The sequence below is a fragment of the Colobus angolensis genome, unplaced genomic scaffold (genome assembly GCF_000951035.1).
Source record: "Colobus angolensis palliatus isolate OR3802 unplaced genomic scaffold, Cang.pa_1.0 Scaffold80, whole genome shotgun sequence".
Lineage (NCBI taxonomy): Eukaryota > Metazoa > Chordata > Mammalia > Primates > Cercopithecidae > Colobus > Colobus angolensis.
In genome coordinates, this window is record NW_012121821.1 from 11,636,288 (window position 1) to 11,654,202 (window position 17,915).

The 17,915-nt window shown below is 34.0% G+C and overlaps 1 protein-coding gene across 5 annotated transcripts in view; it reads right to left on the minus strand.

The window, feature by feature from the left end:
* Window positions 1-829: 829 nt before the first annotated feature.
* The window catches only part of KCNC2 (potassium channel, voltage gated Shaw related subfamily C, member 2), a 169,860-nt gene continuing 152,774 nt past the window's right edge, over window positions 830-17,915 (minus strand). The window contains exons 3-5 of one of the 5 annotated variants that reach the window (XM_011929351.1): window positions 11,056-11,983; window positions 8,813-8,977; window positions 830-1,959 (exon numbers count right to left, since the gene is read on the minus strand). In XM_011929351.1, the coding sequence (XP_011784741.1) occupies window positions 1,850-1,959; window positions 8,813-8,977; window positions 11,056-11,983 (1,203 nt within the window). In that variant the 3' untranslated portion in view covers window positions 830-1,849. Of the gene's footprint in view, window positions 4,585-8,812; window positions 8,978-11,055; window positions 11,984-17,915 lie in introns of all 5 variants that reach the window. The other 4 variants (XM_011929350.1, XM_011929352.1, XM_011929353.1 and 1 more) reach the window with 4 other exon arrangements.

The window sequence follows — 17,915 nt, forward strand, 5'->3', positions numbered from 1 at the left end:
ACTTAATAGTCTCTTAATAATCAACATAGAACATTTTTAGGACAGAAAAGATACAGAAAATATTTTGCTTTGCTTTAGTCAAAAGTGTTGAATTCTCCAGTATTTCATTTCTTTTATCTCACCCCTCTCATACCCCTGGATGGTGACATAGAATTTTATAGGGTAAACTTATATGTATTACCACGACAAAAATGAAAGGCCAACTATGTATGGTGTGCTTCTGAAAGAGAGTCCTGTTACCCAAAGGTGAGACAGAAGCCATCTTTGATAGGGCATTTACAACTTGAGGCCCAGTAAATATTTAATCCACAAAAAAGTATGACAGGGAACATTATCTGTAAATGAACAGTTCTGCCTCTCTCATCCTTAACTTTATCACCAGTAAAATGAAAACAAAATTATCTGCCTCTAGAATTGCTGTGATGATTAACTTGGAAAATGTAAATAAAAATTCAGCACTTTGGGAGGCGGAGGCAGGAGAATTATTTGAGGCTAGGAGTTCGAGAACAGCCTAGGCAACATAGCAAGATCCCCATCTCTATGGGAAAAAAGAAAATTTCAGCACTAATCATAAATACTTTATAAATGTCAGGTACCATAATACTTAATAATTTTAAAATCTCAGAATTATGAGAGAAATATAGGCAGACGAAAGAAGAAGAATACATTGGCTATTTGCCTAACACTTGAATGATAATAAGAGTTGTGGATGTTTTTAAATATTTTTATCCCAAATTCTTCATTGCACACAAGGGCCTGGTGTGATACCATAAAACATAAAAATAGTAAAGTCCTTTGAAAACTGCACCACAAAGAAAAGAGTCAAGAAAATAATTTAAGTGATTTAATCAGATAAGATTCAAGTTTATCCCCAGCTCATTTGTCTTTTATTCTTCATTTCAGTTAGTTACATTTCCACTGGTTATCACCAAGGTTGTGCATGCGCCTTGAAATGTTCACAAAAGGTCCACGATACAGGGGTTTATAATAGGCTATATGTTATATTCAGAATCCCAGGGGAACTAATAGACTCTGGAAATATTGATTAAGCAAGATGTAAAAATCTTATATAGTTTTGGCTACAACAGTTTTAAAGACAAGTACAAGCTTCATTTACCACAAAACTCACAAAAAGTAATTGATTAAAGAATATCTCTTTTATGCAAAATATACATTTTAGGATATAATTTAATTGATATTCTACTATATACTGACATTGCTCCTTGATCATTGAATAAAAAAATACTCTCATTGCCAGAATTATATTTTTATAATATTTATAATTGAGGTAATAATGATAAAAGACTTAAACTATGAATAATGTTGGTGAGTTTCATTTAAGCTATAACAATTTCCCAGAACTAAACAAATATGTGAATAAACATAGGTCATTTTTGATAAATGAATACTAACAATTTCACAACATAATTGACAAGCTGATTACATCAGTAATTTATAAGAAAATAATATAATCAAGTTCATAGATTCAACCAACGAAGTAGAAATAAGGGCAATTAAGACAGAACTATACTACATCAGTATCACTGCCTTAAGTTAATTCACAGCACAACCTAATGTGGGCCCATGAAGAGGAATTCAAAGAAGTGTAGGCCTTACATGAAACTTCAGAGATGTTGATCATGAATTTGGCTTCTATTGATGAGAAATGGCCAAGACTGTTGACCCATGCACACATGTTGATATTTACAGTTGTTTCATGGACACTGGCCAGTCTACAAGCAGAGCACTCGCATGGGGAGCACCAGATGAGTTCCAGCCACAGTTCCTTTATAAGCTTTAAGTGCCTCATGAAGATGCGGGGATCTCCTCCACGTGCAACCTGGTCACATCAGGGCACATTCAGCAGCAGAAGTCTGTTTCCAGTATAGTCCTTGGTATGGCTAAATTCCACTGTCCCTTTCTCAGCAGTCAAAAATCCATGATAAATTCTGTACAACACTGTAGTCAATAACAGCAGCACCAGACAGCATATTAATTCTTTTAACCATAAATTTGTGTATAATTATAATGTTCTATGTGTGGTGTTATCAAAAGAATCACTGTGTCTCTAAGTATCATATATGTACGTCTGGATAAATACATTGTTGTACAAGATCTCCAACATGCAGGTCATGCTCTAGGACTTGGGGATATAGAGTAATACATGTTTCGTGGCCAATAATAAAACTGACAATTGTCTTCCTAACAAAAAATAAACACGAGAAATAGGAATTAATCAGCAGTCTTGAGGATCCCAAATGCCTTAGTAATATTATTTATCCCTCTATTTATTTTACGGCATTTTTTCTTCCCTCACATGCTCAATACACGAGACACACTATTGCTGTTGAATTCATAGAAATGCATAAATAGACTTTCTTCCACTCAGACTGAATATGACTCCCTAAGGATTTTGTTGGAGTGTAGTAATGAATGCTGGTTGCTAGGTAGTAGAAACTGACACTGCAGCAGGCAACCAAGTGCAATGGTGAAATTGCTGCTTAAACCCTGCTTATCAAAAAGATTCACAGTGCCGATTAACTTAGGTAGTCTACAGGGTATCATTAATTTATACACAAAGCAGAGAGGCTGCTCCAAATAGCAAAAAAAGGTATGGGGTCAGGGTTGGAGGGAGTCAACATTAAAATCATGAACATCTTACAGAGGCATTTCTGTGCTTCATGGAGACAGATGGCATATACAGGAAAGACAGGGAGCTAAGACGGACAGACGGGAACAACATACAGGACAAAACACCTGATTAAACACTGCCTGAAAATCTGATTAATCTTTTGATTCAGAAATTTAAGGCTAGTCAAAAAAGTCTTCTGTGAACACCAGTGACTTGAAGTTTGCACAAAAAATTAATAAATAAAAATAAAATAAGGGGGTAAAAAAAGACACAAGAGCTTTGGGTGATATTTGGCACTCTGCCTCTGAAAATGATGACAAACCCTGGGGTTTTTTAAAAAAAAAAAAAAAAGAGTCTAGAACCAAGCAGCAATTTCTGGCTAAACAATGCAAGCCTGGCTGGCAGTTACCTTTCTTTCTCTCATGTTTTGTGCCTTCCCCAAGTCATTAAGTAAGAGATCTGGCCTCGGCTTGCGTGTAACCAGTAATGACAACCTCTTTGCAGTTATCTGTGTGCAAACAACCAGAGACATTCAGAACTCCAATACAGCATTTTTGAAGAAAAGTAAATCAATCAAGAAATTAAACTATTTAAAACATATATTTCTTTCAAATAATAAGAAAAAAAAAATGTCAAAGAGAAACGTGCCCTCCCTGCCCCACAATTCAACATGCAGAACAGTCGACCAATGCTTTCATATCAGCAGGATGGTTCGATGCAAGTACACATATCCTGAGCTATCCATAGTCCCCAAACTCTGCAACATTGCTTTCAGGTGATAGAGACAAGATGGTCCATGCAAATGAGCTGACACAAGTCATGTTGTGTGCAATCAAGATAGGATCCCAGACATCTTCAGAATGGTTTACAGTCACAAGAAATAAAGTTCCAATGAAGTGGTTGGCATTTGGAAGCACACTATTTTAAATATATCTCCCTGAAGATATGTTTATATATTAGTGCACTGGTCAATATCTGACACTATCTGTCATTTTATTGCAAAAGGAGATCAGGGCAATTAATAGGAAAAATCTTAGCACTACTTTAGACAATCTTTAAAGCCTGGATAAAATTCATTAGCTACCCAAGTGGCATTTCTGACTTCAAATTGTAGTATCATGCAAGATTTATACTGTATTAATGGAGCCTGGAGTAACTCTATATTTAATTATTTCCATTATGGGGTAAACAGTACTTGAATTAATACAATTTAGCCGACTGATGCAGTTTGGTTGTTTGGTTTACAAGATAGATGGGATGGGAGATCGAGAGCGCCTCAGAGGACAAGGAGAGTTGTAGGGTGATGTTACTGGAGAGAGCCTCAGAGCATTGCCTGCCAAGCCCGCTATGTTGTTTAAGCTTCGGGATTTTTCATATCCTTTTATGAAAAAATGCACAGACATCAGTTGAATTCAACCAGAATATAGACAGACAAATAATACCATGCAGGGTAATCAAAAGTGCTACTTTCAAGCTCAAAGAAGAATTTGCTTACAAAGAATTTAATATTGAGACAATTTATAACTCTAAAAAAATGAGGTTCACTGTAGTTGCCATTTTGAAAAGATTAAACCAGCCATCGCAAATTATGGTTACAATACTTCAAAATCTATTTTTTCCCAGATTATAGTTAGCGCTAATGTAATTTTGTCATGTAGAATACTAGAACTCATTTAAGAATTAGGCAAAGCAACTTAAGTAAGATATAAGCTTGACTAATATTTTTAAATTTCGGAATGTGTTCTTGAAAAAAAAAGAGAAATAAGTAGGCTACTTTTTCTCTTTTCATTTTTTACTACCTAAGCTAATAAAGCATACTTAAGTTTAAATGGACAACTCTTTTTCCAGCATATTTAATCTTCCAGCTTTATAGGGTTAAAAGATGATTCTTAAATAATGGCATTTGGTGCCATTATCCAGGTGATGTAGGATGGAATGCCCATTTCTAATTCCTTGGGTAAGAAAAGTAAAGGAAAAAAAAAAGAAAATGAATGAAATATAAATTGAGTCATAATTTCAGTGAAATAAGTTTGAATTTGATTACATGATGTTTTCAGCTGATTTCCACCCCCAGCCTTCCCACCCAGAAATTGAGAATAATTTGGTGTTAATTCATCTTTTCTTTCTATTATATCACACCTTGATCTTTTGTTCATGATAGCCGTGAAGTTACAGGATAGAAGATGCTCTCATAAACTTTAGCCTTATTCCTTAGCTACTTAAGCAACCCTATCAAAGTCACCTTTGGAAATATTTGTATATTGTAGTATTTTTTATTACAAAATATTAGAGACAGTTAAACGAGGTGGAAAGCACCCAGTATAAATTTTGAAGTGAAATGTCTTAAAGCAGGGCAACCATTGACTAAAAAAGTAGTCATACTACAAAGATTTGAGATGAATGTTCTGACAGCTTTCTTGAAAAACTGTTATAGAACAGGAAAATGAAACTCTTTTTTGGCAACCAAAATTGAGCAAGTAGATACAATTCTAGTGGACTACTTGTCTCCCTTACAATATATGATTTACTCTTTGGGTTCTAATCAGACCTTGGTGTACTTGATGAGTGTGTGAGGAAAAAAAAAATGGGTCCATTGTTTTTCTTTATGTACCTTTCAGCTATTCCTCTTTAATTGAATCTTTTCATGGAAATTCCAGAGAAGAAGTCATGGATAACTTTCCTCTTTTCATTGGAAGAGAAAAAGTGATGTATCTGATTATTTTATGTATGAGAGGCCAAGATAGACAATGGGTGTGGATCTCAGCAATACCCCTCTTATGCGGTAAAGCTGTCTTATGGGGTGAAGCTGGATTGGATAAGAAAAGAAAATGATGAACATTCCCCTCCCCTCACAACATGCACACACATTAACTTTCAGCAGACTAGTTTCTTTCTTTGAGATTTTGTAGATAGAAATTTATACCATCCATTAACTATGACAAATGTTCTCTAGCACATAGTCTCTGCTAATCAAATAATTATGGGCCAATGTTTTGTTAGTCCCTAAATATAAATTTTCACATGCACGGAGGGTTAGTTATTACTGGTCTTCTGAAAAGTGACTGAAAATATAACTTTGGGAATTGTAGAAAAAAATTATCCTGTGCCATTGAAGTTGACTGTATAACCTAAAAATGTAAATTAGATGATAAACATTGATTGGCTTTGATTAAAGGCAAAGTGGTGAATATGCATGAACTAAATGGACTGTTAATAATTAAACATCATCATGCAGATTTACAACTCTGTTCTCTACAATCTCCTTGCTCCTACAGGATCCCCAGAAAGGTAAAATTCTCTTTGGCAGTTTTATAGTGTTCATGCAAGTAATATGTAAAACTTGGTTGCCATTCTAAATGTTATCTTTCTGAATTACAGTTTTATTATAAATATTCTATTTTGTTTATAGGTCCTATATTTTTAATGACTATAATTTCAGTGTCTATTTGAAAAGTCTTCCTTTCTAATTTAGTAACAAGTATTTATTAGTAAAATTATATATTATTCATATAAATATATTTTCTTTATTCTACACGTTCATTTATGGTTAAAAATTTGATAAAATTTTGCTTAATCAAGGTTTTAGTGGAATGGCTGAAAATATAATTCATGAGAATAAACACTGTTGAACTGATTTTGAACTAACATCTAGATGCACAGCATTCATTTCAAATAATTCTTAAGTGCATGTGCTTATTTGTGGCAATACTGAAACTACCTACTCATGTGCTATTCACGAGCATGTTTTAGTTTATGTAATATGCTTTCCTAAAAGAAAAAACATGTATTCTAAGTATTGAGAGTTTACTCTTTTAGAGAATCCTTAAATATTTCTTAATACATGCCCAATTACATTCATATTTTTAGCTAGAAAAATAATTCAGTGGGAATCCAGTAATTTATTTTCACTTATAGAGAGAAGAATTTTTAAATATTAAAATCAAATCAGCAGAGATACCAACTTGAGGGATAAATGAAAGGATTATACAGAAAATAAACGAATAGAAGTAACAGCAGAAATATATAACCTACATAAAGGGAAACAGAAACAGAAATGAATAAATTTGTGATAGATATGATAAGATAACCAACTGAAAAGATTAAGTGAAGTTAGCCAGAAGTACTACCATACTTAGCAGGAAAAAACATATAGCTATAAACTACTTAAGCAAGAATGAAAAAGAGTTGATTATGATAAGAAATGACAAACAGTACAAAGCTCATGAATAAATTTTCAAAGATGTTCTCACTAACAAAAAGAATTTGTATTTGTGAAATAAGATTGCATGTATACATTTTACATGCAAACTAAATATCTTATTAATTGCTTTGCTTGCAAAACTTTGCAATTTTATAGTAAAATTTTGTATTTAGATAGTGCTTTATAATTTGCAAAGCCTTTTCTTATTCATGATTTTCTTTGTCAGTTTAAAACTCAAAATATTGTCTAACATAGAAGAAAAACATTCTAGAGAGTTCTTCAAACACATAATCTTAGTATAAATATTGCATGTGATAATCTCATTGAATGCTGCTCTAAAATGTAAGTAAATTTAACATGTATATACATTGTGTACAGTGATTTAAGATATTCAATGCACTTAGAACAGCATGTTCTATATAAAATATTAGTTTGATATGATGATTATTATTTAACATATGTACATATATTTTGCTCAAATACTATGATAGTGTATTCACTGTCTTCCAAATATGTTTAAAGATTTTTCTAGCATATATTTAATGTAGAACAGTAAACAACCAAATAAATCTATTGAGAGGATTGAAATGCATTTTGGTGCAAGAAATAGATGCAAACAATGGAAGTAATTGGAATGGAGAAGTATTTAAAATATTATTCATGGAAGGAACAAGAGTCCTTTGTCTTCTCTTTTAAGTCTCAAAGGCATAGAAACAGAGAAGAAAAATCTAAAGTGATCAAAAGAAATTAAGAGAAGTACAATATGGGCAATAAAATATTTCAAAGAAAAAGAGAATCACAAAATAAATATTTCAGCCTTAAATGGTAAATAATTCAATAGGGAGAAACTCCAATGAATAGCAACTAAGCACAGTATTATTTAAATGCAGTTGTACTAATATGAAAGTTTTAAAGTGGATTTTTATTCAAATTCAGTCAATTACCATAAGACATTATTAGAGTTCTTTCCCTATTCTATCAACAAACAGGAAAAATTACTGTGGCAATAAAGCAACTGGCATTGTCAAAGTAGAAGCTAATAATAAAGCATACCACTTTTGACAAAAGTGGGTTATAATCATCACAAGACTATTCTTAAAGGGGAGGAAAAGATCCCAATTGTCCTAAGGTTGTAAAGTTTACCAAAAGGGAATAAAAGCTTTTTCAGGACTAGTTTAGACAGTGGTACAATCAAGGAAAAAGGACCCACATGATAAGTGTGAGCTTCAGTATTCTATTATACTCTTTTAACAAAGATGCTCGTTCCATAATTTTTATTCATTCAACCAAGATTTATTATCTTCTAGGTGTTAGGCACAGTTCATGTCTGTTGAAAAATAGTAATAAACAGATATTTTTATTATTGGTCATGAAGAAAAATTCTATAAGTGCATTTTGTGATTACACAAGTAGGCTTTGAAGTGAGTAGACATACTGTTCCATATGACTGAGGATCTTGGGCCTTTGCAACCTTGAGACCCTCAGATAAACCACTGGCAAAAATTACCCATGTACTGGATAAGAGACATTAGAGCATGTTTCATGCTTTACTTTGAGGAAAAAAAAAAAAACTTATAATTGTTTTATAGTCATGAATTACTCATCAAATATGTGCACAGAGCCAATTAGTGAGTTTTATTTGTTGTAGTGAAAAAGATAACTTTTAATGACTGCTGAGTACATTATATTAAAGTAATTGGATAAGTGATTTAATATTTACATATTCCATTCCAATTCTGCCCATAGACAAATGGCAAACCAGAGGAGAGAGAAAAAGGGATGAGATGCCTTTCAGATATGACAATCACATAGGTTATTATGTATTTTAACAAGTTTCTAAGGAGAGAAGATGTAATGGAGAGAGGAAAAGAGCATGCAGTCTTTCCTAGAAAATGATGAATGAGCATTTTACATTACTCCATGTATTTACAAGTTTATTGCTAAGTCACCTGTTATGATCTGATTAAATGCATGCCTACCTTTCCTGATCCCTCCATCAGAAGCACACGTGTAATCACCTGTCGTCAGTAGGAAACATGTTTCCCCTCTTCTGTTTTTGTCTCTGGTACTAGAGCGTCTGATGGGGAGCCTTTCTGGGGGTGATAGTGGCGGCTCACTTCCTGTACTGTCGTCACCTGATAACACTGGTCACAGCACCATGCCCATTGACAGACAGTGATGAATGAGGAAATGAGACAGTACAAAGAGTTTACACAGAATGCTGGTAGTCCAGTCACTCGATATACAAAACACAAGAATCACATCACAATAAGAAAAAGAATTTTTATCACTCTTCACGAAAAATTACATGGAGCAAAATGGAAATGTATTGAAAAGAGTAGAAATGTTCTTTGGGAGATTTTAATTCCATTTTGGATTTTATCTGATAAGAAATTGCCTTTAATACAACTAATATGAACTCAAAGTAAGTGTGATAATGAAAAAGCACGTAGATTATTGTCTTACAATTTTTGACATGTTATCTATTTACTCTGAATAGGAATATTTTAAAATGGAACCTATTTAAGAAAATCTCTTAAGTACATTTTGCCTTTGTGGTTATTTAAAAGACATGCTTTTACTAATTTCTGAAGGTATTGTGTCCCAAACTCTTAATAAAAATTATTCCAAAGCACACAGACTCCGTGTCCAGGTACTCTATTTGGAAGCGGCAAAATATTTTTCAGCATGCAGTGGAACAAGGCCAACTTCTCCAAATGTCCTTGAAATGAGTATCTGTTTACTTCTGTATCCTTGCCAAAGACTTTCACATCCTATTAGCCTAGATACTAGCTTGTTATTTCAGTGTTTACCTGGGATGATAGTGCCCTTCTTAAGGGCTCTTCTCCCATGCCCTTCTTAAGGGCTCTGCATAGATACTTGAGAATAGTTTGATGACAGCAGCAACACCAACTAAACTCTACCTTTCATAAATACATTCTTAACAGTTTTTAGATATATGTTAGCAGAATTTGCATAGCCATCTACTAAATAAGCATAAGGATTGTGAATGAAACTTATAAACACTGACAAACTTCAGCTCCAGTCACATTGTTTTTTCCATTTACCTCATTAAAATTTCTAGAAGCTAAGGAGGGACCTATGAAAATGATGCCTCCTTTTTTGTTAGTTTGTTTGCTTTCTTAGTTGATGTTACTTCTAAATTATGAAAAACTATTCACATAAAATCATCATGTCATTTTTCTATAAGAAAAAATAAAATATATCTAAGTTATGGGGAATCGATAGACCCTAAATTTTCATAGTAGGTAAAAGCTAATTAAATTGTTTAATCTGCAAAATATTTTACCTGTACCAGACAGTAGACAAGAGGTGACACTACTATGACTTTGGCAGCTGAATGTCAATTTCTAGTCAATCAACTCTACATTGTCTACAGCAATGGGGAGGAGCAGAGATTCAGCTAATCTCAAGCAGTAAATCATTCAAAATTCAGTTCTGAGAGAGAGCAGAACCCAATACATTGTGTCTAAAAAGGAATTCCACTGAGAAATTCAATTTTGCCATTGAGTGGCCAAAGCAGAACATCTATTCCTTGAAAAATGGAGGGTTAATTATATTACATGTCATCGACCCTCATCAAAGGGGTTATAATGAGATACCCTACTTAATTTAAGAACAATGAAAATTTTATCAATCCTCCAGGATATTACTAGGGAAGAGCTTTGTTATCAAAAAGGTTATCTTCCATATCACCTGTTTGGAGTTTAGGCCTTTGAAATGTAAGCATCCATTCTTCTTAAATAACTGCTTCTTGTGAATTAGGTTGAGATGCATGGCACCATGTGGCAGAGGTAAAACTGAGACAAACACACCAAGCCAAACGATATGGAGATCAACATTTTGAGGATGAAAGATGAAAAATGGTCAATATCATACCATCACATCGTGCAGGGAAACAAAGAAACATTGGCACAAAAGCAACAAACAGGCAAAAGAAAATATTGGCACCATCAGCAAAGGGCATTCCCACTAAAGCAGGAAAACTCTATAGACCAGCTATGCAGTATTCTACTTGGGGTTCATTTAGAAAATGCTACCGTCTAGCTATCTGTAAGCCTGACGCAAACACATATTTTGTGAAGGGGTTAGGGCTGAAAACTCATGAACATGTGCAGAAAATGAGAATGACTGCCTTCTGTCTAAGGAACATACTGGTCTATAAAGCATTTAATAACATGCATTTGAAGTCCTGCCTTACCTGATCTGTTATGTTCCAGAAGTCGATTGTCTTTGCCCAGACACGTGTCACTCTGTGTACTATTGCAGGCCATATTTAATTCTGTCTTGCAAAAAGTAGGTGAGCTTGCCTGAGGAGCAGGAGGGATGTGCTTCTTTCTTTTCCTTGGAAGTTTCTGCTTTGCCATTGCCAAGGAGTAGTACATTCCAAAATTGTTGACAATGACAGGCACTGGCATGGCTATTGTCAGCACTCCAGCCAGAGCACACAGGGCTCCCACCAGCATGCCTGACCATGTTTGGGGGTACATATCCCCATAACCCAGGGTAGTCATGGTCACTACAGCCCACCAGAACCCAATGGGAATGTTTTTGAACTGTGTGTGTTCACTAGCTGAAGGGTCGTTAGGTTGAGCTCCCACTCTCTCGGCATAGTAGATCATGGTAGCAAATATCAAAACTCCTAGAGCCAGGAAAATTATCAGCAGCAAAAATTCATTAGTACTAGCTCGAAGAGTATGTCCAAGCACCCTCAGACCTACAAAATGGCGGGTGAGCTTGAAAATTCTCAGGATCCTCACAAACCTTACCACCCTGAGGAAGCCAAGTACATCTTTAGCAGCTTTGGATGACAGCCCACTGAGTCCCACCTCTAAGTAGAAAGGTAGGATGGCCACAAAGTCAATGATATTCAAGAGATTTTTGATGAATTCAAGTTTATTGGGTGAAAAAACAATACGGACTAAAAATTCAAAAGTAAACCACACCACACACACTCCTTCTACATACGTCAAGGCAGGATCCGTTTCAATTTCATACTGTAGAACAACGCTTGTGCCATTGATGACTGGTTCTGTCTTGTTTTTAACAATATTGAAAGCTTCATGTGTTTCCAGGCAAAAAGTTGTAATTGAAACCAGGATGAAGAATAAAGAAGCAAAAGCAATAAACTGTAGAAGAAAAAGAAATAAAAAAAAACCCACAGTGATCTGAATCATAATATACGTTGATTCAAATCTAAAAGCAATAATCCCTGTAAATGAGAAGGAACAACAATATATTTACAGGTTTCACTTGGATATGACCTAAGAAAAAGAAGATACATGTATGTAACATTAATTAGAGTGTATGGGTAATGTATTTCAGGTTCTGTTTTCAACTTATAGATACAAAGTTTTGCTTTATGTTGGAATATAATTTATTGAGTTTTTTGTGTGTTAGAAAATATAACCTGTAAAGAGAACACGAAAACCACTGCAAAGGAATTGCAATTGAAAACACACCAAAACAAAAGAGAAATTTAGACAACAGTTTATGATCCTAGAAATCTTTACGCATAAGATCAAGTTATAAACCTTTAAATATTAGGTGCATGACACACTGATAGAAATTTGGAAATACCCAAATTTAGCTGTAGATTTATATTCATATATATAATGTTCTGGATATCATACGGTATCAGCATGAAAAAAACAATCTTTGCAATACATGCTGCCGTGTAAATTACATCAACTTCAGGTGGAGACTTGTCCAAAAGTGCAAATCTAGGGAGGAAGAATAAATAAGACTGAAAGGAGAAAAACCCAGCAAAGTAGCAATTTAAATGAAAATGTCTTCCTCTCTTGAAAATGGATCTCAAAGTGTTAGAGTAACATACTATAAAGTTGAAAGGGTTTTCTTAAAGTCAATTCATTTCTTCAGCCAATAATACATGACTACACACACACACCTACCAACACAGAATAATAAGAAAAAGCACCCATATAGTTCTTAGTAGTACCATATACTGTTGAAAGTAATTTACATCATTAACTCACATCAATCCTCATAACAGCACTACTCCTACTCCATTTTACAGTACAGGGATATCAGGGCAGAAAGTTTAAACTACTTTTCCATGGTCATAAACTACAAAATGATAAGCCTGAGTCACTAACCTGACAAGTTTAGCTCCAGATTCTCTTCCCCTCACTTACCAAACTCTCAAATGCAGAATACAAATGTGCTGAAAACCATTTATTTAGGCTGGGATCACATACTTTGTAATATTAAAGATCTGAAAATTTGAAATCCAGTTGTTTGAATGAATGACACTGTTGCAGTCAGCAGTGCTAGAGATTACTAGTACTCCGTGATAACACCTCAGGTTTAGCATGCTAAATGAACATCAATAGACTCTTCCTTAAATGTCTAAACAAACGAGTCATTCAGGAGAAGGAAGCTGTCAGTCAAGTGGAGGGAGGTTCTTACTTGAAAATTATAATAGAGTGTATCGAAAATCCAAAGTTGCCCGTAACATCTAGTCCTCAAGCATGCCATTGGGAAGAGCTGAGACAGTTCAAGAAGAGATTGAAACTGCCACCCTTTTTACGTGGTTGAGTTTTAATCCACCAAAATGTAAAGGGTATACAAAAGAACTAAAATATCTTAGGACTGCAGCTATCTGCCCTAAAGTGTCACCTCAAATTATGGAACTTCTACAGTGTGCCAGTTAGTACATCAGCTGTATAGTATTCTAAGGCAGGTCATTTTCACGGCTTTGACTCGCTCTCTCATGAACATTTTCCAACTGCTCTAAGTTTTGGCAATGTGATCTGACCATTAGCTTTCCCAGACGTTTTATGAGATAATAGCATTCTTTTGTCATTCAGTTTTCGCTTTGTATAAGCAAACGTACTATTCTTTTTTTAATCAATCATTTGTTGTAACAGCATCATTAAGATCCTATGTACACATTTGAAGATAACCTTTCAGAGGCAGAATCAGTTATCCTCGATTCATAAATTACTTATTAATCTAATCCCAATTTTATTTATAGATTTAGGCGTCATGTTTGTTTCTTAGTCCTGCCAATATGTACCTACTGACTCCCACCCCTCAACTATACTTTTCACCATCCCTACCTTAGACTCAAGCATTTCAGGTATTTATAGACTCAAAAGAATCTTCCTAAAGCCTTAATAGCTCACTACCTCCTCAGTAATGCGATGTTTGTGGGTGTGTGTGTGTGTATTTGTGTGTATTTTGACAAAATTTTGGTTTCTATGCAAATTCTTGTGCATAAATAAAACATGTGAACAGCCTATAAACAGTTCTAAGACACAAAACTTTGAAAACCAAAAATTGCTTGTCATTTGGTATTTGTATTTATTTTTATTGGCAATATTTAAAGAATCACATCATGATTTTGTATTTATATTATTCTACTTTGCTATTTTTATAACTCTGTATATCTTTAGCTTTTAAGTACTTTGCAAATTTGCCAGTGTCATACCAAAGTTGATTCCATTTTCAAATATTCTTTTTATTTCCCTATTATAGTAACATTTTACTATATTAAATAATTTATATAATGAAATAATTATTTATATTATATATAACATATATAAAATATATATAGTAATATTTTTACTCTAAGAGGAAAATAAAGGAATATTTGAAAAAGAAAACAACTTTGGCATTCTGAGAAAAAGACAACATTCATCTCAGAGGTAGCTTATTATTTTGCTTTAAAAACAACCAGAGAGGCCAGGGGTGGTGACTCTCACCTGTAATCTCAGCACTTTGGGAGGCTGAGGTGGACAGGTCGCTTGAGGTCAGGAGTTCAAGACCATCCTGGCCAATATGGTGAAACTCTGTTACTACTAAAAAAAAAAAAAATTAGCTGGGCGTGGTGGTGCATGCCTGTAATCCCAGCTACTTTCCCAAGTACTGACGCAGGAGAATCACTTGAACCCAGGAGGTAAAGGTTGCAGTGAGCCAAGATTGTGCCACTACACTCCAGCCTGGGCAATAGAGAGAGACTCTGTCTCAAAAAAAAAAAAAAAAAAGCCAGAGAGGGAACGTTTTTATTTATGAAGGCTAAAAACACTAGTCACAGTCTGGATTCTAATCTTAGGGTAACAATCTTAGGATTCTAAGACAGAACAAAAGTATGCTTGACAATAACATAATAGAAATTTGGAAATTGAAGTTGAATTCTGAAGGGGGGAAAATGAAAAATTCCCTAAGGAGAAGGAGGAAGAGCTGAAAATGTGATGTCCACCAAATGAGAAATCCCTTCACAGGTTCAGTAGCAGAACTTGAGAATAGCAATGGAGAATATTAAATTTTAAGATGATGCTTTTTCTGTTTTGCTTTCAGCAAAAGGCTATTTTATAAAAAGAGCTTGATGTTGATTCTGTTTCAAGGAATGAAGGTATTGGGCCAGCAGAGGACAAAAAGAGGGAGAAGTCAACCATGGGAGGTGGGATACGTAGTAGGTATAAGAAACATAGAAGAGTCATAAAAATAAGAATAAGAGGTAATAAGGGGAAATGTAGCCCTCATGAAAATTCTTGGAGATACTGGGAAGGCACAGAGCTTACAGAGCTTCCCATGGAAGGAACAGGAACTCAGTTTGTTAGCAATTTAGTTCAAGTATCAAATGAATGGGTGACCCAGCAGCAGCGTTGAGAACTCGAAATTATCCAGAGGCAAACACTTGGGTTGCATTAGCAAAGGCTTGGTGCACTTTATCTGAACTTAATTCTAAGCTCTTTGAATATAAAAAATGTTTTCTTTTGTTTCTGGCTCACTGAGTAGAGCTTAAGTAGGTAAATATGAGGTTAGACTGAATAACATTCAGAAAAAGCAAGTAAAAAGGAAAGAAATCGAGGTGAAGATACTTTATTTATTTGTGTCTTTTTTCTTCACTGAACTGAGAAATCTTTAAGGACTGGACTGACATCATATTCATTTTTTGTATTTCTTGGTCCTTGCACCGTTGTTAGTACTGTGCATGGCAGGATAGATAAAAGGGTGGAAGAATTAATGAAAGAACAAATGAGGAACTGAATAAGATAGACCACATTCCAGTGGGAATTAAAATGATATGAATAAAAGGCAAGTAATATAAATCAAACAATGAAAAAGGAATATTGAAGCAAAAAAAAAAAAGCCAAATTTAAAAAGCAAATTGAACTGGCTTATTTGTCTAAATGTCACCAATAGCACCTTCCATTCATTCTCTTAATGGAGCTTGTGTCTTAGCAAGAAAATGGGGAAGAGAATCACAACTGCCATCTCTCTCTGTCTTTTCCCTGTGATAAGACCAAAAACTCCTCCAGACATTAATTAAAAATAAAATTAGGCATGTTGAATAATTAAAATGTTAGAAAGCTCTCCAGACAAGGTGTTTCATGTCAACTGATTGTACAGATCTGATGCATAATTCCAGGCAGTTTCAGAATAAAAATACTCTGTTAAAATATTGGCCTGTGAGTATAATCAGTAGGCACATTTTTCTCCATTAGTCATGTCCATGTTTTTAATTACAGAGAGTGCCCAGGACTCTTATTTTTTTCACATCAGTGACCATGGGTCGGAAGTCTTCATAGCCCAGGATTTCCGTGGAGGGTCTCATGTCAATCTACCTCAATGCAAATATTTAAGCAAATTTCTAGGTATGTATAATAGGCAGAGAGAAAGTGATGAAAAGTGGTGTATATTTTTATTTTCCTGATTTTCTCTTTCTTGTTATCATTAAAATGAGTGAAATTGAGCTCTACAACATATTCACATATGCTTATTCACTTTTTCAAAACTGTGGACTAGACTGTGTCCTTTCTCTGTGCTACTCTAGCCCAGAATCATTAATATTGCAGCAATTTTCACAGACTTTTGTTAATAATTCCACATATCCACAAGTCGCTCAGAGAGACTTAAACATTCTATCCCCAGGACCATGACTTAAAGCAAGAAATAGGTCTTCAGTCCCTGTTGTGAAATTAGTAAAAGAATAAATTATGACATTCTGTTGCTTTGGTATGCAAAAATTCCATTGGAGCCAACACAGAATCTGTCTTTGGAAAGTTACTTCATCCTCTTATTATTCACAAAAGAAAAATCAGCCTATACTATAAAACATAAAGGATGAAAAACTTAAAAATAATAAAGCTCATCTCTATTTTGTAAATTAAAGGCAGAGAGATAATTGAATATTTGAAAATTAACATTATAGGAAAATCATGAAAATAAGCTACCTAAAATATAATACTAAGGAATTTCCATTTATATAATTTTACATAAGTTGCATTAGCTTTAGTTTGTAATCTAAGGACATTATCTTTCCAAATGGGAATACTTCATTCCTATTATGCTTATGTTGCTTTTCTTTCTTAAATAATAAACTAAAGACTAAAGAACTGAAAGAATTTTAAATGTTTAAGTATCAGAAGTTCATGTAATCCTGTGATCCAAAATGTCCACTTTTAGAAATTTACTGTAAAAAATTTTACATTAAAGTACAAGGATAGACACATAGAATGATATTCAATGAAGCATTATTTATAATTAAAAAATAAAAATGTCTGTCTCTGAATTGATGGTATGTCTGTAATAGAGCATTCCAAGGAATTAGATATTGCAACATGTGCTTATCTGGAATAATCTCCAAGGAATCATGTTAACTTAAAAATAAATGACTGCGGAACAACAATATGCAGAGTGTAATCTCATTTTTTCTCATTACATACAATTAATAAAGCAAATTAACAGAAACACTATATTTTTAGGAGTGGTTATAGCTGGGTGTGAGAGTGGCATTAAGCAGAGGTATTGCTAACGAGAAATCTAATTCATTCCATAAATGTCTGAAAAGTTAAAATTCTCTACAAAAAAACTTCAATCATGTATTCCAGGTTTTAAAACAAAATTCAAAATAAGTAATAACCAAGAGAAGGTTAAGCCTGATTATTCTGAATGACCATTAAGTTGATATTATTAAACCCGTAGGAGCTATAAATTGGAAGTTTTTAATTTTTCTTCTTTTCTACAGCACCATAAACATAGATGATGGTATTAATTTTGTATATATTCATGTCTTATACACCTATTTTGCCA